This window comes from Thrips palmi, unplaced genomic scaffold (genome assembly GCF_012932325.1).
Source record: "Thrips palmi isolate BJ-2018 unplaced genomic scaffold, TpBJ-2018v1 HiC_scaffold_18, whole genome shotgun sequence".
Taxonomy (NCBI): Eukaryota; Metazoa; Arthropoda; class Insecta; order Thysanoptera; family Thripidae; genus Thrips; species Thrips palmi.
In genome coordinates, this window is record NW_023144627.1 from 20,328,659 (window position 1) to 20,343,263 (window position 14,605).

General features: G+C 57.1%; 1 protein-coding gene across 1 annotated transcript in view; it reads left to right on the forward strand.

Annotated features, from left to right (window-relative positions):
* Nucleotides 1–14,605, forward strand: part of LOC117644865 (alpha-catulin) — a 45,949-nt gene that overhangs the window by 18,852 nt on the left and 12,492 nt on the right. Inside the window, 3 exon segments of the mRNA XM_034384529.1 lie at nucleotides 11,557–11,776; nucleotides 13,365–13,525; nucleotides 13,830–14,039. Of these exon segments, the coding sequence (XP_034240420.1) occupies nucleotides 11,557–11,776; nucleotides 13,365–13,525; nucleotides 13,830–14,039 (591 nt within the window).

Consider the following 14,605-nt stretch of genomic DNA (forward strand, 5'->3'; position numbering starts at 1 on the left):
ACGAAAAAGCAAAAACGAAAACGCAAAAAAAAAAACCCAAAAAACCGCGAAAACAAAAACGAAAACACGAAAATGAAAACGCGAAAACGAAAACGCGAAAACGAAAACGCAAAAACGAAAACGCAAAAACAAAAACGAAAAAAAATTCAAAAAAAAAATCTTGTTTTTTAGGTCACATTTTTTCAGCTAAAACGTGTCTGCTGCTGAAAATCCCCCTGATAATTGTATGCATTGAAATGTCCCAACGTCTGGCGTTCCGGATTTGGGGCAATACCGTTCCGGAAACGCGGGGTGGGGCGGGGCGGCGACCTAACAGTGGAGGGACTGCCCGCTGGGGACCCGCCTGTGGGTCGCCGGGACCACGGCGGAGTCTGCAGGCTGCTTCTGAACACGGTGCTTCCGTCGCTCTCTCTCTCTCTCCTTCTCTCTGCGCGCGCTGCTCGGGCGCCACGTTAGGGAGAGAGAGAGAGAGTCTTCTGGGACGTCAGTGGCGGAAGGTCGGGGTTGCACCGGGGTCGGACGGATCGGGCGGGACTTGCCGTGACGGCGTGGCGTGGCGGGGCGGGGCGGGCGGGGGGGGCGGGGCGGGGCGGGGCGGGCGGGGCGGGGCGGGGCGGGGCGGGGCGGGGGGGGGGGGGCGGGGCGGGGCGGGGCGCCCAATGGTGTGAAACACAATCGATAGCCTCGCGGCGTGGCGTCTGCAGCTCCGCGGCGTACTGGTGTAGCGTCAGGTGTAGCGCGACTGACTGACTGAGGCGGCCTAGGCCAGTGGCGTATCCAGCGCCACCCTGGCAGAGGGGGCGGCGTCGAAGAAGTTTTTGCTCCACTTTCTGCCTCCACTTGGGCACACTGTTGGCTTGCCTGCTTGCACCTTTCAAGTCATTGCTGTTGATAGCGGTGCCCAAGCAGGCTGTCACCCCCCCCCTCTCTCTCCCCTGGATCCGCGCTTGGACTCCGCGCCAGTAGGACAGCATGCCGGTGCTCCAGAGGCCCCAGAGGCCTGGAGGCCCCACCTGTGCGCCGAGTGGGGCCGCGGGGGCCTCCCTTTTAATCAAGGGCTCTCCAAACGCCGCCCTTTCCAATCAACAAATCCCAATCAACAACCCGGCCGCTTCCACCCATCCTTCCGTCGTCCACGCGGCGTGTGTGTGTGTGTGTGTGTGTGTGCGTGTCCGAAAATACCCCCGGGGTGGGGGTGGGGTGCGTCCCGGAAGGCCATCCACGTGCTCCACACGTGCGACCCCGGCCGCGTCTGAAAGTGCATCCCTCCTCCCTCCCCCCTCCCTCCCCCCGGTCGGTCCGAGGGACGTTGCATCAAACTGTCCGGAGGAACGGGGAAGGGGGTTGGACGCCTCGCCAAATTAATGCAACTCCAACTTGGCGGCTCTGGCTTTAATATTTGACGTCGCGGAAGGGGGGGGGGGCCCCCCCCTCTCTCTCTCTCTAACGCCCCGCGGCACCGACGCCCCGCTCCTCCCCCTCCTCATCCTCGCCCCCCCCCCGCCTCTAAACTGGATTGTAACTTCTCATTGGCAGCGGAAACCATTTCGGCGCGGGATTCTCTCCGCGGCATTCCTTTGGCCGAGCCAAGCCTTTGGCTGAGCCTTTGGTGCTTTTGACCGAGGAGCGTACACTGTGCGGAGAAATCCGCCGCGGATTTTACAACGTGCACCGCTTCGACGTGCTTTCCACCCCCTGCTCCGACCGTGCTTTTTCCACCCCTCCGTGTGTTGCCCGCGGTGCAGCGGACCAATACGAGCCATCCGGTGGCGTGGCGTGGCCTGGCGTGCCCTGCCCTGTGGGAAAGGGAAAGGACACCCCCTGGCGCTGGGCCGGGTGCTGTACCGCCCCGCGCGGGGCCGCTAGCGCCCGCGCTAGCGCCACTGGGCGCCACGCTGGCTGGCTGGCTGCCTGGCCGGCTGGCCGGCACACACTGCCATGGCTTTGCCAACAGGGCGATGCCGAGAATCGTTTTCGTCGCCCCGTCTCTCTCGCACTTTTGTGGGCAAGGGGGGCTGACTCTCCCAAACCGTGTACGAGGGGTTCCAAATTCCAAATTTTTAAAAAAAAAAAAACCGTATACGGCAAACAAAAAACCGTACTCCCACTTCCATTCTGGTTTCCCTTTCTTTCCTTCTCCCTCCCTCTCTGTCTCTATCTCTCCCTCCCTCTATCTCCCACCTCCTCCTTCCCATTTCTCATTTTAACTCGTCCGCCCTCCACGCTCCGTGTTGCTTCCCGCGTGAGATTTAATCTCGTGATTGCGTTATCCGTCGGCGTGATGAATGCACGCCCAAAAAAGCTGCCTGCACTTTGTTTTTGTAAATCTTTTTTTTTTTTTTTTAAATTTTTAACCAATTTTTGAGATTCTTTTGGAGGTCCGGCCGGTGATTGGTGTGGATCGGATGGCGCTGCTCGCGGCCAAGGCGGTGGCACCATTCATTTTATTTACGATCGCCGGTGGTGAGGCGGGGCGAGGCGAGGTGGGGCGGGGCGGGGCGTGTTCGTGACGGATGTTCTGGGGCTTCCCTTCTCTCTCTCTCTCTCTCTCTCTCTCTCTCTCTCTCTCTCTCTCTCTCTCTCTCTCTCTCTCTCTCTCTCTCTCTCTCTCTCTCTCGCCACTGGGGCCGCCGAGGGAAACGTGTTGCATGTATGGGTCCCTACCTGCTAAGCTCCTTTTTTTTTCTTCCTCGTTTTTTGTTTGTTTGTTTGAAGCGAAAAAAAGGGGGGGGGGACAAAATGAAGAGAGAGCGCGCGACACATTGGCAACGCGCTAAATCTGCATGGACAGTTATCGGGAACGGGCGATGAAAGGCTTATTGTGTGCGCGTTTTCTGTTGGGGCTCGAAATACGAGCCCCGTATCGCATCGGCCTGTTACGGCACTGTCAGCACGACACTATCTCAACCATTTTGCTCTCCAAATTTTAGTGCAATTTTTTTTAATGTACTGCTAAAAGGTAATTTTATCGACAAAAAAAAAAATAATTGTGGGGTGGTTAATTTCAAACCCCCTGGGCGCTGGAAAACTGTAAAAACTTGTTAACCTGGCCCATAAATTTCCGAGGCCTTCGATTTCGGGCCCCCGCCCGAGGCCCCCTATTCCCTCTTGCTTATTTTTTTTGGGGGGGGGGGGGTTTGGCCCGGGGGGGAAGGGTCCGGCCTTTTTCCCTCCTTTTCCCTTCCTCCCCCCCCCCCAACTCCGGGTTTGGGGGCCCCCCCGGGGGGGGCCCCGGGCCCCGGCGTGGCGGTGCGAGAGAGACGGAGCGTGTCGCGTCTGGCAATCCGGGGGACGGAAGGGGGAGGGCCACTCCGGCCTTGAAATAACTAATGATGTGCCCTTTGGGCCCTCCGGAGGGCCGCGCAGTGGGCCAGAAGGCCGGCGGAGGCGGACAAAACTCTAGACGCGTGTTGAGCTCCGGAGTCGCTAAATGGGCCTCGAACCGGAAGTGTGACCCCACCAATGGATTCCTCGTTCGGAGACAATCCATTGGTGGGGTCACACGTTTGGGTTTGAGTCCCGTTTAGGCTCTGGGGTCAAAAAGCCCTCGAGTTTTGGCCGCCTGCGCCGGTCTTCTGGCCCACTGTGCGGGGAAGTCCCCGCGGGGAAGGGGGCGGGAATTAGTGGAGCAAGCGGGCAGAGCGGGGCAGAGCTTGCAGCCGGCCCCCCGAGGGCAGGGCCTTGGCCGGCCGCCCCAGGACGCCTGTCCAGCACACTGATTCCGAGAGCGTCGCTCTGTCTCTCTCGCACTCACGGGGCGTCACGCGTTGGTGCGAGAGAGACAGAGGGGTCTGCAGGTGTCCGCCTGCGTGTCCGCGGGGGCGCTGGGCTTGGCGCTGGGGCTCGAGCCGGCCCAAGGCAGCCCCCCCCCCTCCCCCTTGCCCTTCCAAACAGGAAGCCACGGGGGCACGGCCCAACCCCGTTGCGTCCCTCGTTATCTTGGGAGCGAATGCAAATGGGCGAACCGCCACGGTGGTGCTGTCTCTCTCGCACCCACACCCGCCGCCAAAGAAGGGTCGTGTGTGTGTGTGTGTGTGTGTGTCTTCGCCTGAGAGAGAGAGAGAGAGAGAGAAGAGAGACGCTCAAAGTGAATGCAGGATGACCGACTGGGCGGTCTAGGTCGTCGCACCATTTTCGACTTTCCATGTCCCACTTACCTGCTTTCCCCCACACTGGACGTGGGTGTCCTCCCACCCCTTCCCCCTCCTCTTTAATCACCCCTCCCCCTCCCCCCGGCGCCTGCATTTTTTAGCGGCACGTGCCTGTTTTGAGCGACAGGAGGGGTGAGGCGGCGCGCCGTCGGAAGTTACCTGCACTGCTAAAAGTAAATAATGCGAGCGGACGGACGTTGGGGTGCCTTTCCGCCTTGGCCTGTCGCCTCGTCGCTCGAGAGAGGGGGAGAGAGAGAGAGAGAGAGAGAGAGAGAGAGAGAGAGAGAGAGAGAGAGAGAGACGCGGCGGGGCTGGACCGGACGGTCTCTGAGGGATACCGCTCGCTACAAACGCCATTCAATTTGAGGTGCTGAATTATTGGGCGACTCGAGTGCGCAGTGCACATTGGGCTAGAAGACCGGTGGAGGCGGCCAAAACTCTGGACGCGTTTTGAGCTCCAGAGTCGCTGAATGGGACTCGAACCGAACGTGTGACCCCACCAATAGACTCCTCGTTCGAAGAGCAATCCATTGGTGGGGTCACACGTTCGGTTCGAGGCCTGCTTAGCGGCTCTGGAGGGGGCAATGGCGCTCCAGCCGCCCTCCACTCCGAGGGGGGTCAACCTCCAGGCCGGGCGTTACATAATAGATGGAGGCGGTACCGGGCCTACCCCAACGCACGGCGCCCACGGCCTGCCGGCCGCACCAGACTGATTCCGAGGGTCGTTCTCTGTCTCTCTCGTGCCTGCACGGCACGCCCCGCGAGTGCGAGAGAGACAGAGCGACTTTCGGAGCGAGTCCGGTGTGTACTCGCGTGCGCGTGCGGAACTGGCCTTATCGGCCTCACACCTCGCGACACGCTCGCAGTGCAGTGCCGTGCGTGCGTGCGGACACGGCCGCGCCGCGCCGTGCCTTCCAGTGGCGTGGCGTACGCGCGCCCCGCACGCTACCTGTTGCGGCGCGCTTTTGTCGTGACGCTGCCGCCGCGAGGAAGTACCGTCACATAAATTGTGGCCGCTTTGAGGGCGGACAAAGCGGACCGCAGTGGGCCAGAAGACCGGCGGAGGCGGCCAAAACCCCGGACGCGTTTTGAGCTCCAGAGTCGCTGAATGGGACTCGAACCGAACGTGTGACCCCACCAATGGATTCCTCGTTCGGAGAGCAATCCATTGGTGGGGTCACACGTTCGGTTCGAGTCCTGTTTAGCGACTCTGGAGCACAAAGTTGCGGGTTTCCAGCGGTTTGTTTCCAACTGTGTTGAAAGCAGAAGCCGAACTCGTGCCCGCGCATGCACGCTTCAGGCTCAAAGTTTCAGCGAGAGAGTAAACAGAAGCCCGCCTCCATTATCAGTTGTTTTGTTGACCACTCGAAACAACAACGCAGGCATTGTCTGGAAAATGGTGGTCCCGTTTTCTGAACGCTAAAGTTTGTCGGTGGTCGGACTGATATTGATCCAAGAACCTTCTTGCAGAGGTGCCGAATCGAAAAAAAAAGCGTTTCAACGATTTGTAAGATTAATTGTTCTCTTGGACCTGGGCGGCCTCGTGGTGAACCCTTGAATTTTTTTAAAGTGGATTTTGTTTTTGCAGTGGGCCGGTAGTGAAGGGCGGGTGCTAACGACCCAACCACTACTTACTAGCAGTGGAGTGAATTCCTCCCCCCCCCCCCTCCAATATTCCTCGACTACCCTCGCTGCCTTTCCTCGGTTACGCCCTGCTCTCTTTCCCTCTCACTCTTTACCAATTTCCGCCCTAGCCGCGTCTCCCCATTTTCAACCGATTTTTTCGCCTTCTTTTTCTTTGAGCACGGTCGCTGTTTAATTTTTGTGTCTTTTTTTCACTTTCCCGGGTCGTTTGGAATTCATTCCTGCCGTGCCGTGTGCACTGTAAAAAAAAAGTTGCAAATTTTTGCTACTTGGGTGGTGAAACGCCCCTGCACCCACCCTTCGATCACGAATTTCACAGCCCAAAGGGTTGCGAAATTCAGTAACCCACTGGCGCCAAAATTTTGTTGCCCAATGGGTGTATAAGGGAACCGTCTTACCCAAATAGTAAATTTTCTCACGTGGGCAACAGTAGGCGCTCCCGCTGCCCAAGGTGCATAAATTTTGCATCTTGGCCGCAAGACGCTCCCCAACTTGCCCACGTGTATAGATCCCGGTTAGAGGTGTCTTAAAATGCGGGCTGACCTCAGAAAAATCACGAGGTGCATGGGCATCGAACCTGCAATCTCCACTCAGGACCCGACCCCTCTGACCACTGCGCCACCACGCTAGCTAGTCGAAGACGCTCGGCGGAGGCTACTTGACCCAGCCGGCTCGAGACCGTCTGCCGTTAGCGGCGCCCTCGATGGATGATTTGCATTTGTGGGCAAGTTGAGGAACTCAGCTTAACCACAATGTTAACTTTTCTACAGGTGGGCATGGTGGGCCATCCGATAATCTCCACATGTGTAAACTCTCTCACGTGGACGGCAACTTTTTCACCCCCACAAGATACTAAATTTGAACATGTGGGTGAGCTCAGAGCCCAAATCACCCATCATGAATTTCGTCTCAGATGTACGGATTTTCGACGACACAATAGCAAATTTCGCTGTCCAACGGGTCGATGTATTTCATCAAGTGGGCTGGTACAGTGGCCTTCTGCAACCCACTGGGTGCAACTGGAGTCTTTATACATTGGGTGGCAAAATTTCGCACGCCAATGGGTTTCAAAAATTTGCAACATTTTTTACAGTGTGATTCGACAAATTTTTTTCTTCCGTCGCGCTTCGTCCCCCCCCCTTTTTTATTCTGCTAATAAAGTCGCCCCGATGTAATAACAGCCTATACGTTTTCCGTAGAAAAAAAAAACCCGGGCGAGTCGGAGTGAAACATGGAAATGAAAATGCAGACGAAAAAAAGAGGGCAGAGAAAAAAGGCGCGCGCGGGTGGTTTTGCCGCATGGCGCTTCGTACTGATTCGATGCAGAGGATGCCTCTTTTCTGCGGGTAGGGTGGAGCCATATGGCACTCGTTCGACCATCATCCCCCACCCCCTTCTCTCTCTCTCTCTCCCTCTCTCTCCTCTCTCTCTCTCCCCCTCTCTCTCTGTCTCTCTCTGTCTCTCCCCTCCCTCCCTACCCCACCCCCCTGCATCGCCATTTGCACGTCAGGACGGCGGTGGGTACTTGACGAAAACTCATCAACTAAAACAAAGAGAGCTGACTGCCGCGCAGTGCCGTACACACGCCCCTCCCCTCCCCCCGAGTGGCGCGCTGAGCCTGACTGTGCCGCGCAATGCAGCCCTTGGAGCACCCTCCACTTTCGCATTTACGGAATGAAACCGCGGATGTAACTCGCAGTGGCGTGGAATGACGGGCATGGTGCAGCCCAGCAGTCAGTGGGCCAGAAGACCGGTGGAGGCGGTCGAAATCCCGGACGCGTTTTGAGCTCCAGAGTCGCTGAATGGGACTCGAACCGAACGTGTGACCCCACCAATGGATTGCTCTCCGAACGAGGAACCCATTGGTGGGGTCACATGCTCGATTCGAGTCCTGTTCAGCGACTCGGGTGCGCACACTGCAGATAAAAGCCCTCCTTTTTGCGCTGAGTAAAGGACGCCCTCCCCAAGTATATCCACGACCAGGTCACTGCCGGGGGACGGAAGGGCGCATCATCCAGTGAGCCCCCTCCCCCCCCCTTCCCACCCCTTCTCGTATTCTTACTTTCTTTTAGGGGGATGAGGTTGGGGCTGCGTGCTTGGCATTCGAAGGCGGCCTGCAGGCGGCGTGGTACAGTGTGCTGCCAGCGGCTGCCAGGCCGAGCCCGGCCTCGCTGGCACCGCCAGCACAGCCAGCACACTGGAGGGCAGACGGCGTGGTGCCGCGTCGCCCCTTGTGCAGCCGCCTCCCCCCCCCCAATGGCTGAGACACCTTCTTCCGGAATCTGACCTTCTCCCTCTCGCCACCCCCCCCCCACACACACACACAGACACACACACACACGTCTTTTCTTTTCCCGTGTGCATCGGCGGGAATCTGGACAGTGGCGGAGTCTGATCCGTGACGGGTCGTGCACAGCCAGTCCCAACCGCGGGACGTATTCCGAATGCCGGCGGAAAGGAACCGTTGGCCCTGACGTGGCATCCTTGGATTGCCATCCTTGGATGGGGGGCGACTGCTCGGGACGCCTTGTCAGGGCGGATGGCCTGCATGTCCGCCCCCTCCCCCCCCTCTCTCTCTCTCTCTCTCTCTCCTCTCTCTGGGGGCTCTCTCTCTCGATCTCCTCTCCCCTCTCTCTCTCTCTCTCTCTCCTCTCTCTCTCTCTCCTCTCTCCCCTCTCACTCTCTCTCTCTCTCTCTCTCTCTCTCTCTCTCTGAGCCCCTCGTAAGCAGTGACTAGTCCCGCTCCGAGGTTGACTTCCCTTCGCCAGATTTCCGCCTTCGGACGTCTCGCCGAGCCGCTCCGAAGGTCTCGCTCTGTCTCTGTCGCACTCCCGGGGCGTTGCGTTGGGGTGCGAGAGAGACAGAGCGACGGGTCATTAATCACCGCAACGGGGGGAAGTGCTTACGTCCAATATTCCATAAGAAGGTTAAGTCGGAGCTACCGCCGCACAGTGGGCCAGAAGACCGGTGGAGGCGGCGAAAACTCTAGACGCGTTTTGAGCTCCAGAGTCGCTAAATGGGATTCGAAGCGAACGTGTGACCCCACCAATGGATTGCTCTCCGAACGAGGAATCCATTGGTGGGGTCACACGTTTGGTTCGAGTCCCATTTAGCGACTCTGGAGCTGAAAACAAAACACGTCTAGAACTGCGACCGTGCGACTCTTTGCGACTCTCGACTTTTCCCGTTTCTTAGATAAGAATCTCGCCGGGTTTGGTTACGCACGGGGCTGGAGGACGGCTCAACTTTTCCATTAAACGACAAAAAAAGGAGGTGGCGCTGAGATTATCTGCAGACTTCCTAACTAAACACGTTTAGATTATCTTGATGTTTTCATCAGAGGGTTGTCGCCACCTCCAGACGGCTTGTTGGCGGCGCTATCACGCTCACTGCACGACATTTTCATTATTCATGTAATTTCTACCTCGATTGTTTACCCCGCGTCGCCTGGTAAGACGGAAAAAGGGGGGGGGGCTGAGAGTGGAGGTGGAGGGGGAACCTAATAATAGAGGCAAATTACCTTATCTGACTGACCGCACTGGGCGGCACGGGGCGGCACACAGTGGGCCAGAAGACCGGTGGAGGCGGCCAAAACTCTGGACGCGTTTTGAGCACCAGAGTCGATAAGCAGGACTCGAACCGAACGTGTGACCCCACCAATGGATTCCTCGTTCGAAGAGCAATCCATTGGTGGGGTCACACGTTCAATTCGAGCCTCATTTAGCGACTCTGGAGCTCAAAAGGCGTCCAGAGTTTTGGCCGCTTCCACCGGCCTTCTGGCCCACTGTGCGGCACGGGGCGGCACGCTAGGCCAGGCTGTTCGGCCCCGGAGGATTGTTATGAATTGTATGCACTGTTCCGGTTCGTCCCAGCCAAGTCCAACTGCCCCTCAGCGGTCTGGCGAAGCCCCCCCCCTTTTTTTAAAGGTAAAAACAAATGCATTTTAACAGCCAGGTGTCGCTTAAAAAAAATTCTTGTACTTTAGCAGCCGGAAATTTGTACAAAACACCGACGTTGAAGGTTTTTGGAATTATTGGGGGCAGGTTTTTACTTTCCCCCAAAAAATTCTTCGGGCATTGCCAAGATTTTTTTCTTAAAAAAAAAAAGACAGTGTAGCTGTCACGACCAGCATCGACATGCTCCTACTCTGTTTGCTCCCGTGTGTGCATCGCGCGACGAGGGCAAACACTGAAAAAACAACAACAAATAAAATAAAAGGTGGCTGTCAACAGCACGTTCCAGTGGCGTGACTTAAGGTCACCTCACGGGACCCGGAGGCGAGGCGCCGACGGAAACGCGTTTCGCGACGCGATAAATAACTGAGAATTGTTGTCTCACGCCTTTTTTTCCCTTCCTTTTTTTCTTTTTTCCCCCTGTCTCCGAGCAAATGTTTTCCCCTTGGTTCTCTCCCCATTCCTGTTCCTGTTTGTTAGGTTTGGGCTAATCCAGTGTCGGGCACTACCCCAGGATGTAACAGTGCCTTTCTCTCTCTCTCTCTCTCTCTCTCCCTCCCTCTCTCTACCCCTTCCCTCCGGCCCGTCCGCGGCCAAACTGTCGTTGGCAGTGCAGGGTTCCAGAGGGATGCTCGTTTGTGGAATCCCTTGCGTAGATAAACGGAAAAAGAATGAGACTGTGTGTGTCCGTGCATCAGTGTGGTGTGTGTGTGTGTGTGTGTGTGTGTGTGTGTGTGTTTGTGCGCCCGGGGGAGGTGAGTGTGTGTTCTTTACTCGGTGAGACACTGCGTGTGTACGTTTGTGATGTGAGCGCGCACTCTGTGCTCTGTGCCCAGGGAGACTGTGTGTTTTTATTTTGTTTGTGTGCTCTGTGTTCATGGAGACTGGGTGCAGACTGGTTGTTCTGTGTTCAGTCTCTCAGGAATGAATGAATGAATGAATGAATGAATGAATGAATGAATGAATGAATGAATGAATGAATGAATGAATGAATGAATGAATGAGTGAGTGAGTGAGAATGATGGACGAAAACGAAAAAAAGAAAACGAAAAAAAGGAAAAGAGAAAACGAAAAGGAGAAAACGAAAAGGAGAAAACGAAAAGGAGAAAACGAAAAGAGAAAACGAAAACGAGAAAACGAAAACGAGAAAACGAAAACACGAAAACGAAAACGAACCTGCGTCGATTCAGGTTGTTCGTTTTGACAGTGGAGTGTGCGTGTGCCCAGCGGCTAATCCAGCTGATCCTCGCCGAGTGCCACGAAACGCCTCCTTCATTTTCGGCTGGCTTTACAGTGGCGTAATGGGGGTGTTGGGCGTGGCCCGCGCTCCGTCTCTCTCGCACCCGTGCGGCCCGCCGGGCGAGAGGGACGGAGAGTGACGGCGCGCTGGGGGTGTAGTTGGCCTTCTCCGGGGACGCCTATCTCGCCCGTGGCCTTCTTGATCTCGGCCGGGCGGCGCGGGGCGGCGCGGCCCCGCCCAGGTCAGGCCGTCAGCCCAACGGCCCAACGCGGCCCGATGAATCGATGGGCCGCACAGTGGGCCAGAAGACCGGCGGAGGCGGCCAAAATCCCGGACGCGTTTTGAGCTGCAGAGTCGCTAAATGGGACTCGAACCGAGCGTGTGACCCCACCAATGGATTGCTCTTCGAACGAGGAATCCATTGGTGGGGTCACACGTTCGGTTCGAGCCCCATTTAGCGACTCTGGAGCTCCAAACGCGTCTAGAGTTTTGTCCGCCTCCACCGGTCTTCTGGTCCACTGTGCCCCGGCCGGAATCCACGGTGACGGTGTCGTTGTCCTTGTTGCAGATCTCGTCGCTGGTGTCGCACGCCGAGCTGGCGGGGCAGGGCCAGGGGCAGGCGGGGCACCGGGAGCGGCCGCTGCGGTCGGTGAGGGCGGTCGCCAGGGTGGGCCAGGCCGTCAACCTGGCCGTGGAGCGCTTCGTCACCGTGGGGGAGACCATCGCGGACGACAACCCAGAGATTAAGACTGACATGTACGACGCCTGCAAGGAGGCGCGGACGGCAGGTAAGCTGCACTGGAAGTTTTTTTCCAGAGGTACCTTTGTAAATTCGTAATTAACTTCTTAATGTTTGTGGCTGCCTGTAAACCATCTGACTGTCTTCTTGTTTATTTGTCTGTCTGTCAGTTTGTCTGTCGGTCTGTCGGTCTGTCTGTCTGTCTGTCTGTCTGTCTGTCTGTCTGTCTGTCTGTCTGTCGACTGCTACTGTCCGGCTGTGGGGGGGCTGTCCCCCTGTCCGCCTGTCTGTCTGTCTGTCTGTCTGTCTGTCTGTCTGTCTGTCTGTCTGTCTGTCTGCGCTTGGCCGACCGTCACGCGACAGTCTTTTGTTTCGTTCCCGCCGCTTTCCGACGCCAGTGAGTGCTTCTCGCTCGGCTTTCCAGCCTTTCCCCGTGCTGGCCACCTGTTTTTCGTCGTTTCCGCTCTACCCCCACCACCACACTGGCAGAAAAAAAAAAGACTTGCAGGAAAAACACGACAGAAAATGGAGACACCAGTTTTCCTTATGGACTGGAGGGTGAAATTCGCACTGGAAAAATAAACTCTTACGTAATTTTGGTTTACTGGAGCAGCCTTTAGCTGTGCGAATTTCAATTAGTTTGTTCAACTTTCCTTTATTTATTTTGCTTGTTTTTTTTCCCCTCGCCGGCGCGCCGTTTCGTTTATTTTCGGTCGTTTCTCTGGCCGTCCCTCCTCGTCGACTCCTCTTCGTGTCTGCCTTCGCTCTCTCTCTCTCTCTCTCTCTCTCTCTCCTCTCTCTCTCTCCCTCCGCGTCGCGTAATGTGCTGAGAGGGTGTTGAAGTAGGCCATGCTCCTGGAGGCGCGGCTGGCGCGGCGGTGAGGCACCAGGACTCCGGGCCGGGCGGGCCGCTGGGATGAAGGATGAGAGTTTGCGGCAGCGCCCTGTCTCCCTCGCACCCTTGCGGGCCGCCCCGCGAGTGCGAGAGAGACAGCGCGACGAACTGGAGCTGGATGCCCCAAGGTTGGCTGCTGCGGCTGCCGCCGGGGCTGCCCTGGCCTGCAGACTGACTCCGGGCAGTGCTCTGTCTCTCTCGCTCTCGGGGAGCGTTCCGCAGAGGGGTGAGAGAGAGAGAGAGACGGAGCGACGAAGCGGTGTTCTGTTCGGAATCAGTCTCTCTTGCCCTGGCCTGCCCGCAGAGTCAAGCACCCGCACCCCGGACTGGGCAAGCCACGCCACCAGGCGTCAGCACATTTGGTGCCCCCCCCCCTTGCCCCACAACTCACCCCTCACGCCATCTGCCGCCCCCGCCCCCCTTTCATCATCATACTGCCGCGCGAAAGTCGCAATCCATTTTCTCAAGTGAGGCAATCGTGTTGCACGCTACACTGCCGGCGGCGGGGCGGGAATTTGCGGTGTGGGCGCGTTTCATTTAGACCAAAATAGTGTGCCAGTACGTGACGGCGGCCGGGATGTGATTCGCGAGGCGCGAGTAATTTTTTTTCTGTTGTTTTTCCGTGTTTTATTTTGTGTTTGTGCTGTTTTTGTGTTGCTGCTGCTTTTTCACGGGGAGCGGTGAGGCGAGGGTCCCGACGTGTCTGATGACGGTCCGAGACTTGATTGGTGGGTCGTTGCAGGCTCCGCGATAGAGAAGCTCTGCGAGGCGGCCCTGGGGGACTCCCCCGCCGACAGAGGGGCGGTGGTGCGGGCGGCGCGCTGCCTGCTGCAGGCCGTCACCAGGGTGCTGCTGCTGGCCGACATCGTGGTCGTCAAGCAGCTGCTGCTCGCCAAGGACAAGGTGGGTCGCAAAGTTTGCTCAGACTTTAAAAAAAATCTTTGCTTTAAATTTTGGTTTCAAATTGACTCACGGTTCAGAAAAAATATTTTTTTTTGTACTATACCTGCTGGGAAGTCATTCAAATTTAAATTTAAATGTCTCCACGAATTTTTTGCCCCATAAAAGTTCTCCAAAACATGTTTTTTTTTTTTCAAAAAGAAAAAAATTCTTTAAGAACTCTTTCTAAAAAAGAGCTCCGCATAATTTTTTTCAAAAAAAAAGTCCCCCGGAATTTTTTTTTTTAAATGACAGTGCTGTTGTCCAGGTGGCGCGGACGTTGGGCCGGCTGGAGAACGTGTCCAACTTCACCGAGTTCGTGAAGGCCTTCTCGCACTTCGGCGCCGAGATGGTGGAGCTGGCCTACCTGACCGGCGACCGGCAGAACGACACCAAGGACGAGCGGCGGCGCGCGCAGATGGCCGCGGCCCGGCAGGTGCTGGACAGGTCCACCGTTATGCTGCTCGTCTCGTCCAAGGTCAGTAGCCAGTGTGTCAGTGCGCCGAAACTCGAGACGCGTTTTGAGCTCCAGAGTCGCTAAATGGGACTCGAACCGAACGTGTGACCCCACCAATGGATTGCTCTCCGAACGAGGAATCCATTGGTGGGGTCACACTTTCGGTTCGAGGCCCGTTTAGCGACTCTGGAGCTCAAAACGCGTCTAGTCGCCTTGCGAGTTTTTCCGCTCCCTTTTCTATCGGCGGCACGCACGACCCCTCAGCAAATGAACCGCCCCCTGGGGGGCTCTGAAGGGCCCCGCCGAGGGATGCGCTAGGGCTGCGAAAAGGCCCTGCGTTAGGGCTGCTGGGTCTCGCCCTGCTTGCCGAAGGGCTGTCAAAGGACTGCCACGCCACTGCCAGAGGACTGCCGCGGGGCTGCCGGCCGGTTCCGTATGGATGGATATGCCGGATCGCGCCGTCTCCGCCCTTTTTCGATTCGTTCTGCATTATTGGCCCTCTAACGGCCTTCCCCTTTCGGGCGGGCTTTCTCTCAGGGCTTTCTCTTGGCTCTCTCTGCTCTCTCTCTCTGCTCTCTCTCTCTCTC